This window comes from Aedes albopictus, chromosome 3, assembly GCF_035046485.1.
Source record: "Aedes albopictus strain Foshan chromosome 3, AalbF5, whole genome shotgun sequence".
Taxonomy (NCBI): Eukaryota; Metazoa; Arthropoda; class Insecta; order Diptera; family Culicidae; genus Aedes; species Aedes albopictus.
Window position 1 is genome coordinate 58368186 of NC_085138.1, and position 16568 is coordinate 58384753.

The window sequence follows — 16568 nt, forward strand, 5'->3', positions numbered from 1 at the left end:
GATCACCAATACGTACACTGGTTGGCTGCTGTTCCCTTTGCTTCAGAAACTGCTGTTCGATTTCCCGCAGTCGATGCAATTCGTCCTGAACTGCGGCCAACTCCCGTTGCTTCCGTTCTTCTATCAGCGCTTGGTCACGCTCCCGCTGCTGAAATTCTTCTTCCATCGCTCGTCGGATTTGCTGTTCATCTCGCCGCTGGATCTCCATCTGCTTCAGTTGGTTGGTAAGCTCCAATTCGCGCTTCCGTCGAAGATCGTTCTCCTTCCTATGCTCCGACTCCAGATCCGTACACTTTCGTAGGCTTGCGGTTTCTGACCGCCACCTCTCAAATAACGTTGTGCTTCGTACTACCTTCGGCACTGCCCCAGTTGTCGGTTTGACTGGGTTTGGCTCCTCCAAAACTTGGTCGTACATCCGAGTGTTCACCGGTGAAATCGGGTGGTAAGCGCTGCGTCGAGACAACGTCCCGTCGATACCGACTGCGCCTTCTTCCTCATCGTCGACCGTGTCTCCGATCGTTATGCTGCCAGTGGTCTCGACATCGATGGCCGCAGCTAGCTGGTCCGCTAGGCTCGGCGCATGATTGGTATTTGCACCAGTTGCTTTCTTCTGGGTCAGCGGGGTTGATTGCAAGTTTACGGCGGGAATGTTACCGGCGGATGAATCAGACGGTCGCTGAATGGAATCCGTAACATTTACTACGACCTCGGAAGGACCGGCCACTGCTGCGCCTTGCGCTCTTACCCAGCTTTCAACTCTGCTATTCCGATTGTCGCTGCCAGAATTGCTCCCATCATCTTCGTCGGCGTCCGCTTGGCTCAGCAGGTCATACTTTCGCGCAATGAACTGCCGCTGTCGCTCAAGCTTTTCCCTCCTAGATCTTTCTGCCAGCGATTTTTCCTGTTCGATCTGTTCCCGTTGGATTTCTTCCTCCAATTGCCTCTCCTCCTCCAGCCGCTGTAGCTCACGGGCTATACGAGCTTGTCGTGCACTGGACGAACTCCAACGACCGGACATTGATCGCGCTGGGGGGAGAAATGGCAGTCGGGCACAAGACGAACACACGAACGGTCTCCCTTGAACCGTTTCAGCAGTCGCATTGGCACACGAAAGATGATAGTACACTCGACAATCTTGGCACGATATCATTGGCTCGGCATTGTTTAGCCGATCACATTTACCGCAGTCAAAGGCATCTGCTCGTACAGTGGCTGCCGCCACGTTGCGATTTTCTGCTGATGAATGGGTCGATTGTTCCATGCCGCCTTGGAGGTTAATTTGCTGTTCCCGCAAAGCCCTCGCCTGAGACCTCGTCTGGCGAATGTCTGACCTTCGCGACATGGTTCAAAGGGTAAATCTTCGAGAATTTGTTGCAGAAGATTCGGATTCTCCGAAGCAAACCCGATTTTTGACTCGAAAGTTAGCTCGAAGCTGTGAATTATATTTCGGTTAATTGGCATGTCGATAAGTAGCACTTAATAACTTACATTTAGTCTCCGCATAACATAACATTCAGCAACAAATATATCTCCGATACAATAGAATAGTAATACCTAATTTTAAGAACAAATTTAGTTTAAGTATTGATATTTTAGGTATAAAGAGAAAAAGATCCTTACGTTTAATATAGAAGTAGAATTTATCTTTACACTGTCTAGCATGTGCGCGATTGCAATTACTGTTGACGAATGGATAGTGCAAAACAATGGTATAACTATATTGCACGTTGTGCGGGTATTGGTATTCAAGTTCAAGTACAGTGAAGCTGTTTGTAATTCTAACGATGGACAAACGGTTGAGGGTTATTTATTCCTAACACCAGGGTTCCTGATTTCCACTTTTAATCTTCTTCCACATTCGAAGACAGTCAGCAGCGAACGGTTGCCGCTTTAGTTTGTGTGTTTGCTTGTCAGCGACGACAACGAACTCCGGCGAACGGTGGAAAGCTACATTTGAAAATTACGCATTCGTCCACATTCGCATCGCAAGCGAGCGGTGATGCGATTCGTGAGTGATACAAGTGATTTTTGGATGTTTTCAAAAATGTTTATTATTTTTGTTGCAAATCTAGCACTTCAATAACATAAGGTAATTCACAAATCTCATCGATTTATTTCATCCTCCCCTAAAACCGCTAATAAAACCATCTCTGTTGTACAAATGTACGACGAGCAAAAGCAATTTGTTTATTGCTTGAAACTGTTTGCCTATCGTACAGGATAAGGATAAGGGACGGATGAAGCATGATCGATGAGATAATTGACCACACGGATTGGTATACTGAAGACTTTTCCCTTAAGTCAGAAAAAAAAACTTCCAGGAATTTCACTAAGCAATCCTGTGAATAATTGTTCAAAAGAATATCTTGGGTCATTCCATTCAAATCTTATCTTTAAATTGTTGAAAAAATACTCTAAGGGAACATTTCAAGGAGTTTTGATATACATGCTCTTCGAAATTATGCCAGAAATAACTGAAAATACCTTTGAATGTAAGATGTACTTGCATATTCTGAAACTTATCAAAATTTCCTAAAATAACTTCCAGGAGATCCATCCTTACAAACAGTTTCTGAAAACCATTTGAAAGGATAAGTGTTTTATTTTATTTTTTTTTTCAAATATTTTACAATTTTCAGTAGGTTTTTTTCTTTAACTTTTACAGAAGTTTGGGCACATACGCTTAAATTCACTTATAAAATTACACTTAAAATTGATTTATAATATTTCTACACTACAGTAATGGGACACAATCGATGAAGTACTAGAATTGAAGTAATGAGCTAATTTTTTGTATGATGAGAAGGTCAATTCTCTGTTTCTGCAATGTAATAGTGCACAGATAAAAAAAAAATGAGATTTATATTTGTGTTAACGGGTGGTCACTAAATAACGGGAATGCTTTGAATGTGCTCTTAAAAATATATGATCTTTAAAAATGGCAATCTGAATTTAACTATCATAAAGGTTTCACAATGTACGTCCATGGAAAATATAAAATTTATGAAAGTTGAACGTAGTAATTTGTACAGTATTTTTTTGCAGTGATGTTGGAGCAACTGCTTTGTACGACTTTTCAGAGATTACTTTCACGCATTTTCTGCGTCTGTGAAATCGTTGGTCAAAATAAATGGTTTCTCAGCTACCTTTAGCATCTACACACTCAAACAGTAATAAGAAAAAATGGGGATACTGACTTGTTTTTTTTTTGCTTTGGTTGTAGCCTTTTCCCGTAAATGACATTTATAGAAATTTCCAAAAAATGTTATTTTTCTGTATCACTAAAACGTGTCGATGTAATTTGTGCACTGCGGTTCATTGTTGAACTTTTTTTGTGCTATTTTTTTTATAACGAACCATTTACATGTTGTTCAATGTGTAAATGTGATTTGATGTAAATATTTGTTATTTAACAAGGCATTCTATTGATTTATCCAGCCCATGTCACAAAAGAAGATTTTATTATGTGAAATGATATCATGCTTATTGGTTTTGCTAGTTTTCCTCTATTTCCTTCAGGATCTGTTTCTTTGGATGCCGAAATGTGGAATTCATTCAAAACCGGGCGGGTTCTAGTTTTAAAATGGTTTACTATTAACTTTTTTTACGGTTGTTTTGAGCAATCAGTAGAGCCGTCCAAGGCGTTTTGGTAGTGCTTCCTGTTTCAATGTCGTTTTCTGCAGAACAGAATAAGTTGACACAAAATAAAAAAAATACGCTGACCTTGTGGATAGATAGACGATGGTTTTGTCTAAAAAATGTTTACTCTATGCACGCTCTTATTGTTTTTAATCAGCTGCTAAAAGCATTCCCGTTATTTAGTGGCCACCCGTTATATGCCATGTAAACACTCAGACACATGCTGAATTACATGACATATAATGGAAATTTACATGATATTTCATGATTTTTACATGATATGTTATGTAAACTTCTGTGATATCTCACGCTCCTATTATGTGCATCATATGTCACAGAATTTTAAACTTATTATGGGTATGGGGTATTATGATTCCTTGCCTAATTTGATGCTGTTTGAGCAAAACTTTGGGTAACTGTGTTGTTTAAGTTGCAAGAAATGGAGAAAACAACAACACGGTTACCCAAAGTTTTGCTCAAACAGCATCAAATTAGGCAAGAAATCATAATACCCACGCTTCTTCCCCTATTACATTGCAAAAACGGAGAATTGACCTTCTCATCATACAAAAAATCAGCTCATTGCTTCAATTCTAGTACTTCACCGTATGTGTCCTATTCTACAACATATTTTTATTTATGTTTTTATTCCTTGTAGGGTATCTAAATCACTACGACCAGTTGTTAGATCTATTGCCCCAGTTGTTTTAGCTATATCAAGTTGCCGTATTACTACTGTTAGCAATAATCAAAGCTTGACTGTGCGTTTGATCCCAACATGGTGACACAGCTCGGATAAACTGTACAACCGTATTGGGGTTTGTTCTCTAGACATCAAGGGGTTCTATCAGTCCCTTGTCGAAGAACCTAATTCTTTTAACAGCAATTGCCGGACAACGGCGTAACAAATGTTCGGAGTCTTCTGTATCTATGCCGCAAAAACGAAGTTTTCGAAGTTTTCCGATTAGCTTCATATGATAACGGCTCGGGCAATGGCCTGTTAGGAAGCCAGTAAAAGTACTTAGATCTCTTTTTGATAGCTATAAGATTTTGCGAGTGTTCGAAAAGTTTGGTGTTATAAAACGTTTTGATTGCCTCGCAAAAGTGGTGTTTTCCCAGTTGGATATTATTTTCTCATGTTCCAATGTTTTAAATTCCAGCCTGATACACCACAAAACGGTTCTGGTCCTATGAATTGGTGTGACGAACCAAGTCTTGCTAACATTTAAGCTTGTTCGTTTCCATAAATTCCACAGTGCCCTGGAACCCAAAACAGCTTCACCTGATTACGGCAAGCTAATTGTTGGAGTAATTGGATACACTCCCAAACGGTTCTGGGTCATTTGCCCGAACGCCATTTGGCTGAAAGGATCATTTGGCCGAATGCCATTTGGTTGAATTCCGTTTGGCCGAAAAATGAATGATGAACTTTAGTGACCATGTCACTGTTCCCCCCATCGTTATCTCGAAAGAGCAGCACAGTACGAACAAAATCTGTAAATTTATGACGAACTGGATGTAACAAATTGACCTCCATCGTGTTCGATAGAATTTTATGTGTGATCTTAAAATTACACTGCTGATTGTTGAGAGAAAAGTGTTAATTATAGCACCGACTTTTCAGAGATACTTAAAAAAACCTTTATACCAGAATCGAACTCAGATCTTCTGAGTGAGAGTTCACGCCTAACCCCTCTAGGCTGTCTCACCGAGCTGAAGAGAAGGCAATCAAAGATAAACATGTTCCACCATAAAGGAACAAACTGTTGTACCGCTTCGGTCACAGAGAGCGAGAGAGAGCAGTTCGCACAGCGAGGCAGACGACTGAGCGTAGCTGTGCTCGTTTACGTTACTGCATGTAAATTTCAAGCGAATATGTCTTAAAATGTGTAAACAGTGCGCATGATTGGCTGATTACTGAGCGGACAGTATCATCTCACGGTAAATGGCTGTAATTTTGTAGTTTCTGCTATAATTTTCGGTCGATGCTTAACTTACGTGTTGTTTAATTTTCATGATTTCTTTCTGTGAGCCTATGATTCAAAGAAGGAAAAATGTTTGATAAAATATTGGCAGTTTCAACGCCAACTAATCCCAACATGTCAAAACTAGAATGAATAGCCTATGATTAAAAGAAGGAAATATTTGTGATGATCAGAATGGTAGTTAGACTCTCAAAAATTTCCTCTGAATTCTTTTGATCATAATTCAGCCAAACCGCATTCAGCCAAACGACCCAATCGGCCAGATGACATTCGGCCAAATGGCGTTCGGCCAAACGGCATTCGGCCAAATGGCGTTCGGTCAAACAACATTCGGCCAAATGGCCCGACACCCTCCCAAACATGTTTAGAAGAGCATGTTTCTGATTTCAAGGCATTTAGAGCTGCTTGACTATCAGACATAATGCATATTTTCGAATATCTGTAATTTATGACAGCATTCTAAACATGCCTGAATTTCAACTTGGTTGGTCATTTGCCCTTAGGAGTTGATACGTACAACATATTTTCGAGTAGGTATGTGTCTAAAAGGAAATCTGGCCTATACTATATCTATATAGTTAACATTGTTTTCTGCCTATGATTGCATAACTGTCCATTTCTACTAAAGTTAAAATGTCCAAAACATTATAGTTTTTCATCTTCACCAGTAACATTAATCTATTTGTTATAAGTTGATCGCTTATTTGCTCGTTTGATGTGCAACCAACCAATAAATCCATCCTGCCCTGTTGGTAGCCTTTGATGCCCACACCGTTCTATGTGTATTGCATCACTCACCCCTTTCATCCACAACGCCCCCGCCCCTCGCCCTAAACATTCAAACTCACCTGTTAAATGGATAAATGGCACATTGATTTGCTTCAGCAGTCTCGTTACGGTTTCGGTCCGATTGTCCGCGTCCTCGACGATCAACCAGAACAGGTTCGGCACGTGCTTCAGGGTGTAACCGAGCCGGGTGATTTCCGCCAGCTGCTCCGGGCGGCGATATGTCGGCGTGATAATGTACAGTGGGGGTAGCACCTTGGTGTCCACCGGGAAATGGGAAGGAATCTGCAAGTGGAAATGCGAGAGAGAGAATATAAAAAAACGGAACCATTTGGTGGTTATGGGCCGATGTTATAATACGATATTTATGAGGGTCACAGTCGGATGGGTGTCAATAATGGGTAGGACTACGACTACGTGCATATTTGTTCTCCGACCGACGAGGAATTTCAATTAATCAAGCTGATTGTGAGGTTGGGTGAGGCACTTGAAGTAGATGTGATTGGAGAGGAAATTATGTTAATAAAGTAGTAATGGAAGGAAGGATGCCCACAAATTCGAACAAATGTTATTAGTCACTAACAGAAAAGAGAAGAAGGTTATACTAATTATTAAGTTATTAGATAGTTTATTGAAGGCTCTGAAGCTTATCAATGCATCACTGTCTCAGACTCATATTAGTTTTAAATCCATATTAATCTGAATTAGACACTCAACTACCGTTCATTTTCATTAACGGTGGTATAAGCCCCATTAACCCTAAGGCACTACAACAAAACTGAGTTTCTTTCTTGTTTAGTCGATACCCCCAATTAATTTACGTGGAGATGATGTCCCAACCACATTCGGATATCCTATCATCTACCGAAGCAAAACTTCTATAGCGACAACACATCGCCCAGCTAGGTACTAATTCCCAGCTATCGCACCGAAAACCGCAGACATTGAGCATGTTCCGACCATTATCAGAACTTTGCGGAGCTGTGTGGCTTTTTCGGTTCGTAGTTTGATCCGTATTCGAAAACCGCACCAAATCGTGTGTGGCTCCCGTGAGAGGGATAAATTTGCCGGTCTACCTCCAGCCCAGGACTCCATCCACTAGACTAGACACCAGACAAGGTTGGCCTGGAAGGAACTCTGGGGCAGGTACTTGTAGAGCCATTGCATTGCTCTCGAGTAAACAAAACGCCGGAGTTATGGGGTAACCGCTTCCCCACATTGGTGGCGCCGGTTGCCAGGCAATATGCCACTTGACTAACACGGGGGTAGGTACAGCCATACAGCTCTGGTGGATGTGTCGTTTCCCCGGCAGAGCCATACCCCGGTCCATGTCATGTACCTACGTACCTTGATTTAGGGCTTGCTCTTATGTTGCATCGGATTGGAATATGTAGACATATAGGAGTGATCATGGCCATGTATGCAGCCGAAGGCTCTTTGCACACACGGATTGAATAGCTCTGCGAATGGACGCGAAGGGAAGCGCATTTCTGTTGACTGGTATAGACAGGTGGGCTGGAAAATTTTGAACGTGCATCGGGCGTAACCTTGTGCTTTGAATAGCAAAGTGCATACCCGGAAAACGAACGATTTGAACGGATTCGGTGCACTCGGTAGGGTGGTCCTGTTAATATACTGGAACCTCTTTTTATGCACATGGCTGGGACTGCATAAATAAAAAAATGTGCATAAATTTTAAAAAAGGCATAAAAAGAGGGAAATTTATGCATAAATTAAGTTTGGGCTTTAATTAGAGAATCTAGTTCGCGAGAACAGGTCTTGCTCCTGGGCAGTTGAGGTGGAGCTAAAGGGGTTTCCAGAAAGTTTCCAGAGAGCCCAAAAAGGGGGCTACAAGGGGATTCAGGGGCGTTTTAAGGGGTTGTTTCGGGAGATTTGAGGAGCCTTTTGGGGCCGTTCATAAACCACGTAGACTTTTTGGGGGGAGGGGGGGTCTAGCCAAAGTCTACGCTCCATACAAATTTTTAAATTTTTGTATGGACAAAAGTCTACGAGGGGGGAGGGGGGGTCTGAGATGGCCAAATTTTGGTCTACGTGGTTTATGAACAGCCCCTTTAAGGGTGTTCTGTCAAGATTTGTTTGGTGTTTTCATGGGATTACGGGGAATTCTGGAGTATTTCAATAGTATTAAGTGGGTTTCAGGGGCGTTATTTATTTATTTATTTTTTATTTATTTTTATTCACATGTGGCGTAGGGTAAATACCTTTTAACTTGCCACAAAAAGATGATACAAAGTTTTTTTACATGGTACTTAAATTCTAACTTATCTAATTTCCTGAAGTGAGTCAAAAATGTTTTAATTAATCTGTACTGGCGAGCCAAGCTAATAGATTTCGTTTGAACATATTTAGAGAAGGACTGGATTTCAACAATGAAGGTAACTGATTCCATATTGCAATGCCTCTAACAAAGAATGATTGGCCATAGTATGTTGAGTCATGGTTAGGAATAGAATAATTTCTTGCTCTAGACTGTCTCAGTGGAATTAGTTTACTGTGCAGGTAATTAGGTTACCCTAAATTTATTATTCTATATAAGGTCAAGCATGTTCTATACTTATAAAAATTTAAAAACGAGCATCCTAATAAGCCTTTATATAGATGGGAGATCCTAGAAAATCTGTTACAATGGGCTTTAGGGGCAATTGAAGGGACCTTAGCAGCCTTTAAAGGGCGTTGCAAGAGGTTTGAGGGGCGTTTAAGGTATTTCAGAGTATGCTCTGAAACTAGAGATGGGTAACTCACTCTCGAATCGGCGTGACCGAGTGAGTGAGCCATTACTCTTTACAAAAAAATTACGATTCGCTGACTTTCATTACAGTTACGAAAATAGTTGCGCATCTAATGATCATTCGACGATTCTTTGACAATTGATATTGTTTTCATACTTGGCTGGCTCGCACCAGCGACTCAATTCTTCGGTGAAATCAACGAAAACCTGCGAAGCCTGCTTACACTACGTTATGCTCAGACCCCAGCCAGGGTTCCCGGAAAGCTGGGAAGGGTGGGCCTGAAAAGGCCGGCCCGTCCCGGAATGATGGGAACAAGGGGTTGCGACCAATGGTGGGCCCTCAGCAGCCGCAGAGCAGGGCGATCCAAGGAGAGGACCCTCCTTGGACAAAGGTAGAGCGGAAGAGGAAGAAGAAGGGGAATCCGCAGGTAGAAGTGCAGGTCGCCAAGCCAAGGCGTAGGAAGGCAGGTGCCAGGCGCGAAAAAGGTGACGCTATCGTCATCAAGACCGAACAGTCGAAATACTCGGACGTCTTGAAGGCGATGAGGTGCGACGCCAAGCTCGAGGGTCTGGGAGCCGACGTACGCAGTATCAGACGTACTCGTACGGGCGAAATGATCCTGGAGCTTAAGCGCCAGAAGGATCACAAGGGCGCCGCCTACAAGAGGCTGGCAGAAGAGGTCCTTGGAGATGGAGTGGAGGTGAGGGCTCTTACGCATGAGGCGACTCTGAAGGTCAAAGACCTAGACGAGATCACCGAAGCGGAAGAGCTCGTCACGGCACTGCGGCAACAGTGCGATGTTCAGGTGGCCGCCACAGCCGTCAGGCTGCGGAAGGGGCCAGCAGGGACACAGATAGCTCTGGTTCAGCTACCTGTGGCGGATGTTAAAAAGTCCGTTAAAGTAGGGAGTATAAAGGTGGGCTGGTGTGTTTGTCACCTGACATTCCACGAGCCACCTGAGGTTTGCTTCAGGTGTCTGGAACCAGGACACAAGTCGTGGGACTGCAAAGGCCCCGACAGGCGCAAACTGTGTAGGCGATGCGGCGCTGAAGGTCATAAGGCCCAAAGCTGCACGAGTCCGCCAATCTGCATGATCTGTACCGGGAAAACCTCGAAAAACAGACATGCGATGGGTGGTCCAGGGTGCCCGGCCTTTTTTTTTTTTTTTTTCCTTCTAAACCATAGGGGGATAAATCTGCTCATCAGACACCCTAACAGGAAGGTTAGGGTAGTGTGGGGATGAGGCCGTCTTCTACAATGCCGGTAGAAGCCAGGACTACTCTCTCCTCGACCCACTAAAACACATTCCTATGGTCGCCAAACCCTACGTCTCTCCGGAACCACCAAGAAGGTATTGCTTCAGAGAGGGGCTAGTGCATATCGCACCCTCAAGGTTAGCTGCCGTAGCCTAGCAGCAACGAACATCGATGACTCGCACTGGAGAGTCCATCACGATAGCATGCTGGCGCTTAGCCAGTTTCCCGAGTGGTCCTCGCCACTCCCTTTGTCCTCGGAAGGCGGGCAGGGTCAACCCCGCCCGCGCCCTACTGCTGAGCGGACATCAAGAACTGATGTCCACATGCAACCCGATCTGACCTGCTGAAGGCAAGGGTATCACTACCCTTCAGGCCTTATCAGCTGCATCCGTAGGTTGCAGACAGCAGGGTCTCACCTACCCCGACCCTTGCCGGGGAAGGGTGCCCGGCCTTTAAGAAAGCCGCAGTGAGCAACAAATCACAGTGCAGGTAACGCAGCTGAACCTGAACCACTGTGATGCGGCTCAGCAACTGCTTTGTCAGGCGGTTTCTGAGTGGGAGACGGATATCGCCATCATTTCGGACCCATACCGAGTACCCGCCGGCAACGGCAACTGGGCCTCGGATGGGACCAGGAAAATGGCGGCGATATGGACGACGGGTAAATACCCCGTGCAGGAGTTGGTGTCTACTACCTATGAGGGCTTCGTGGTCGCCAAAGTAAACGGGGTCTTCTTCTGTAGCTGTTATGCGCCTCCGCGGTGGCCGATCGAGCGGTTCACGCAAATGCTGGACCGCTTAACGACCGTGCTAACAGGGCGAAGGCCGGTGGTAATAGCGGGTGACTTTAATGCCTGGGCTGTGGAATGGGGAAGCCGTTTCACGAACCAGCGGGGTCAGATCCTGCTAGAAACACTGGCCATCTTAGATGTCGACTTGGCTAACGTCGGTACCAAGAGTACCTATAGTCGAAACGGAGCGGAGTCAATTATTGACGTGACCTTTTGTAGTCCTGGCCTAACAAGTAGTTCGAACTGGAGAGTAGACGATGGCTACACTCACAGCGACCACCTGGCGGTTCGCTACAGTATCGACTACAACAACAGCAGACAGCGGATAGAAGAAGAGGCGGCTAGGCCAAGGCCAAGCCCTCGTAGGTGGAAGACATCATACTTCGACGAAGAGGTATTTAGGGAAGCGCTCCGCCGTGAGCGAAACTTACTCGGTTTAGACGGCGACGAGCTGGTAGCGGTGCTCTCACGTGCGTGTGATGCGACCATGCCTAGGAGAGTCCACCCTAGAAATGGGAGGCCACCGGCTTACTGGTGGACCGACGCGATTGCGGACCTGCGCCGCGCCTGCCTACGGGCTAGGCGGCGGATGCAGCGAGCACGATCAGAGGAAGAGCGAAACGAACGGCGGGTGGTGTTCGCCGCTGCAAAAGCCGCGCTCAAGACCGAGATAAGAGCAAGCAAAAAGGCCTGCTTTGAGGGTCTCTGTCAGAGTGCCAATACGAACCCGTGGGGTGATGCCTACAGGATCGTTATGGCCAAGACGAGAGGTGTGATGGCTCCTACAGAGCAATCTCCAGAGATGTTGGAGGGGATCATTGGAGGACTTTTTCCGCGTCATGATCCTAGTCCTTGGCCTCCTTTCGTAGGACAGCCGGGGACTGGGGCTGGCGATGAGGAAATGGTCACCGATGTGGAACTTGCGGGGATAGCTAAGTCCCTTAGCGTAGGTAAGGCCCCAGGTCCGGACGGAGTTCCGAACCTGGCCTTAAAAGTAGCTATTGCAGAAGCTCCCGAGATGTTCAGGTCTGCTATGCAGAAATGCCTGGACGAGGGAGTTTTCCCAGAAGCGTGGAAGAGGCAGAGCCTGGTACTATTGTCAAAGGCGGGGAAACCACCCGGAGACCCGTCGGCATATAGACCAATATGCTTGATTGACACGGCGGGGAAGGTGCTCGAAAAGATCATCCTCAATAGAATGTTGAAGTTCACTGAGGGCGTAAATGGTCTCTCGAGCAACCAGTATGGCTTCCGGAAGGGCGTAGACGCTATCTTGTCGGTTACAAAAACCGCCGAGAAAGCACTCGAGCCTAAGAGGAGGGGAATTCGCTTTTGCGGGGTAGTGACTCTGGATGTAAGGAATGCATTTAATAGCGCCAGTTGGGCTGCTATTGCTGATGCGCTCTTGCGTCTGGGGATACCGGAGTACTTGTACAAGATTCTCGGAAGCTACTTCCAGAATCGCGTACTAGTATACGACACGGAGGTGGGTCGGAAGTGCTTTCACATAACCTCAGGAGTCCCGCAAGGTTCCATCCTGGGTCCGGTGTTATGGAATGTCATGTACGACGAGGTGTTGAGGTTAGAGTACCCAGTGGGAGTGGTGATTGTCGGATTTGCCGACGATATTACGCTCGAAGTCTACGGTGAAACGATCGAGGAGGTGAAGTTGACTACCGACCACTCGATCAAGGTTGTGGAGGCGTGGATGCGGTCCAGAAAACTGGAGCTGGCTCACCACAAGACAGAGGTGACGGTTGTTAACAACATGCAGTCGGCGCAGCAGACGAAGATCAGTGTAGGAGAGTGCACTATCCTGTCGAAGCGCTCTGTCAAGCACTTGGGCGTGATGATCGACGATAAGCTTACCTTCGGTAGCCACGTCGATTATGCCTGTAAAAGAGCCTCCACAGCTATTGCGGCACTGTCCCGGATGATGTCCAATAGCTCATCGGTGTACGCCAGTAAGCGCAAGCTTCTGGCTAGTGTTGCTACGTCCATACTTAGGTATGGCGGCCCGGCGTGGGGTACCGCGCTAAGTACTGAATGCTACCGACGGAAGCTGGAAAGTACTTACAGGCTTATGTGTCTGAGGGTTGCAAGCGCGTACCGTACCGTGTCACACGACGCTCTCTGTGTCATTACTGGTATGGTGCCCATCAGCATTCTTATCAGTGAGGATATGGAGTGCTTCGAAATGCGCGGCACAAGAGGCATACGCAAGACTGTCAGGATGGCCTCTATGGTCAAATGGCAGCGCGCGTGGGACAGTTCCACCAAAGGAAGGTGGACCCATAGGTTGATACCGAGGGTAGATAGTTGGATTAATAGGCGCCATGGGGAAGTTTCATTCCACCTGACACAGGTCCTCACAGGTCATGGTTGCTTCCGACAGTATCTACACCGTTTCGGGCATGCGGATTCTCCCGAATGCCCAGTGTGCAATGGTTTAGAGGAAACGGCGGAACACGTTTTGTTCGTGTGCCCGCGTTTTCGCACAATGCGTGACCGCATGCTTGCCACATGCGGGGAGGACACAACTCCGGACAACTTGGTCCAGAGAATGTGTAGGGATGAGATTAGCTGGAATGCCGTTTCAACGGCTATCACCCATATCGTCTGGGAGCTACAAAGGAGGTGGCGCGTGGACTCGGAGAATGGCTAGTCCAGATGCAGTACAAGAGGTGGTCCAGGGGTTCGAAGTCGGCTTCGTAGGTCATACCGGTGCCCTGCGGTCGAGATCGACCCTTACAGCGATTAAGTGGCCGCGGAGAGGAAGTCCCGGTAGCGGTGCTGTCGTGGCGTCAGTCTACTGGGTTGGATCTGAGCCCGCGGTTGGAAAGGGGTCCCCGGCAAGGGTCGGGGTAGGTGAGACCCTGCTGTCTGCAACCTACGGATGCAGCTGATAAGGCCTGAAGGGTAGTGATACCCTTGCCTTCAGCAGGTCAGATCGGGTTGCATGTGGGCATCAGTTCTTGATGTCCGCTCAGCAGTAGGGCGCGGGCGGGGTTGACCCTGCCCGCCTTCCGAGGACAAAGGGAGTGGCGAGGACCACTCGGGAAACTGGCTAAGCGCCAGCATGCTATCGTGATGGACTCTCCAGTGCGAGTCATCGATGTTCGTTGCTGCTAGGCTACGGCAGCTAACCTTGAGGGTGCGATATGCACTAGCCCCTCTCTGAAGCAATACCTTCTTGGTGGTTCCGGAGAGACGTAGGGTTTGGCGACCATAGGAATGTGTTTTAGTGGGTCGAGGAGAGAGTAGTCCTGGCTTCTACCGGCATTGTAGAAGACGGCCTCATCCCCACACTACCCTAACCTTCCTGTTAGGGTGTCTGATGAGCAGATTTATCCCCCTATGGTTTAGAAGGAAAAAAAAAAGGCGTTTATGCAGATCGTCAATATCCGTACCATGCGAGTGAAGTTTCTCGAAAACTTGGTAGATTTGTATGAAAAGGAGTTGGCTTACATCGCACCTGAAAACTCCTCCGTAACGCTTCCGAAACGCCTCTGAATCCCACCGAAGAGGCTCTGAAACGTCCTGAAATGCCTCAAACATCCCCCTTAGACTCCCTCAGACCCCATGTAACGCACCTGAGAGGCTCCAAACCTCCTAAAACTCCTCCGTAACGCTTAAGTAACGCCTATTAATCCCGCCGAAAATGCTCTGAAATGTCTTGGAATGCCTCCAAAATACCCCTTAAAGCCCCTCGGACCCCATGTAACGCACCTGAGAAGCTCCGAACACTCCGAAAACTCCTCCGTAACGCCTCTGAATCACGTCGAAAATGCTTTGAAACATCCTGAAAGCCTAAAAAAATCCTCCTAAACCAAAACCCTTAAAAACGTCTCAGAAACCAGCCTAAAATGCTCTGAGACTTCCTGAAATGACCCCGAAACCCCCTTAAGACCCACTCGGACCCCATGTAACGCATATGAGACCTTCGGAAACACCCAAAAACGAACCTGTAACTTTCCTTTGCTCTCCTCTGTAAAGTGTAAACACCCCTTGGCCGCCGTTGCAATAGTTCCCATCATTATTAAATATTCTTTTGCAAAATATTAGTTCTGAGTAGCTTTCCCTCTTTTTATGCAAAGCATAAAAAAGGTGCATAAATTAAAAGTGAGCCGGGGCCCGTGGCGTAATGGCTACACGTTTGCTTCATAAGCAGATGGTCATGGGTTCGATCCCAGCTCCGGCACTTTCGTCAGTTGCTCTTTCCCCCTTAGAGCAGCTGACACTGACCCTCTTCTGAGCCCATGGCTCAAATGAACCCGGATACTTGGGCATCGGCGAACGACAACCCATAATGGACCCCCAATCGGACTAGAAACAGGAACAACCAAAAGCCACACATCAACATCCTCGAGCTCATAATTCTACCATGATAGGGTATGTGGTAGTGAAAGTGAAAGCAGCGCAACGGCCACCAGTTCGATGTAGTACAATTAGAAATAGAATGCATTTAGGCGCTGTACAAAGAATATGTACAGCTTTATTGGTGGGGGAACTTTGGTGTAGTTTTGGTTGACTTACTTTCAGATTACAGTCGGAACCCGCTCGTTGAGCCACAACCTCCACCCAACCAACGAATTCGATTCGCTAGTTGGGTGAAGTGACAGCAGCACAAGGGGCGTGCGCATTGTTTTTTTTTTTTCAAATCATGTTTAGGTTGGAAACAAAAAGGAAAATTTTTCAATTTGTTTCACATTTAGAGCAAAATTGATACGTTTTGCAAGATACATATATGGCCAACGCGAGAAATAATTATTTTCACCCATTTTTAGTCGGTGAAGTGAAAATATAGATGTTTAGGGAACCACTCGGACCAAAAGCAAGCACAAAACGCTTTCAATGATCGACAAAATAAAGATTACCGATGTTTTGCATTTGTTTCGAAGTAATTGTACATATTCTTTTTTTTTTTTGAAGAAATATGAAATAGAAATTCTTTTCGATTATCAGTAAAGTTAAAGAAACCAAAAACTCATTAGCTCGCCCCTCGGAATTACAGATTGGTTGTCATTTACAGTTTGACATTGAATTATGACATCCAGGTACTTTTTAGTTGGCTGACAGCTCAACTAACGGGGCCCCAACTAAAAAGTCACCCAACTATTAAGCCCCCAAACAGCGAATCATGACTGTAATCGCTTTTGTTAGGCTGTACATAGGACTGTCGGTGTCATGTCTGTGTCTGTACATCGGCTGTGACTGTATGTCTGTACGACTGTATGTATGTGTGTACGACTGTGACACTAGCAGAAAAATTCAAAGACGCATTGTGGCAGGAAATTGTGCTTACTTTGGACTCCACAGAACTCTACGATCGAACGAAGTTCGTCGCTGCACGAACTAAAC

General features: G+C 45.9%; 2 protein-coding genes across 2 annotated transcripts in view; one reads left to right on the forward strand and one right to left on the reverse strand.

The window, feature by feature from the left end:
• The window catches only part of LOC134290203 (uncharacterized), a 17905-nt gene extending 16092 nt beyond the window's left edge, over positions 1-1813 (reverse strand). Inside the window, exons 1-2 of the mRNA XM_062857274.1 lie at positions 1621-1813; positions 7-1554 (exon numbers count right to left, since the gene is read on the reverse strand). Coding sequence (XP_062713258.1) covers positions 7-1342 — 1336 coding nt within the window. The 5' untranslated portion in view covers positions 1343-1554; positions 1621-1813. The remainder of the gene's footprint in view (positions 1-6; positions 1555-1620) is intronic.
• Positions 1-16568, forward strand: part of LOC109416235 (galactosylgalactosylxylosylprotein 3-beta-glucuronosyltransferase P) — a gene marked incomplete in the record, with an annotated part of 233330 nt that overhangs the window by 42665 nt on the left and 174097 nt on the right.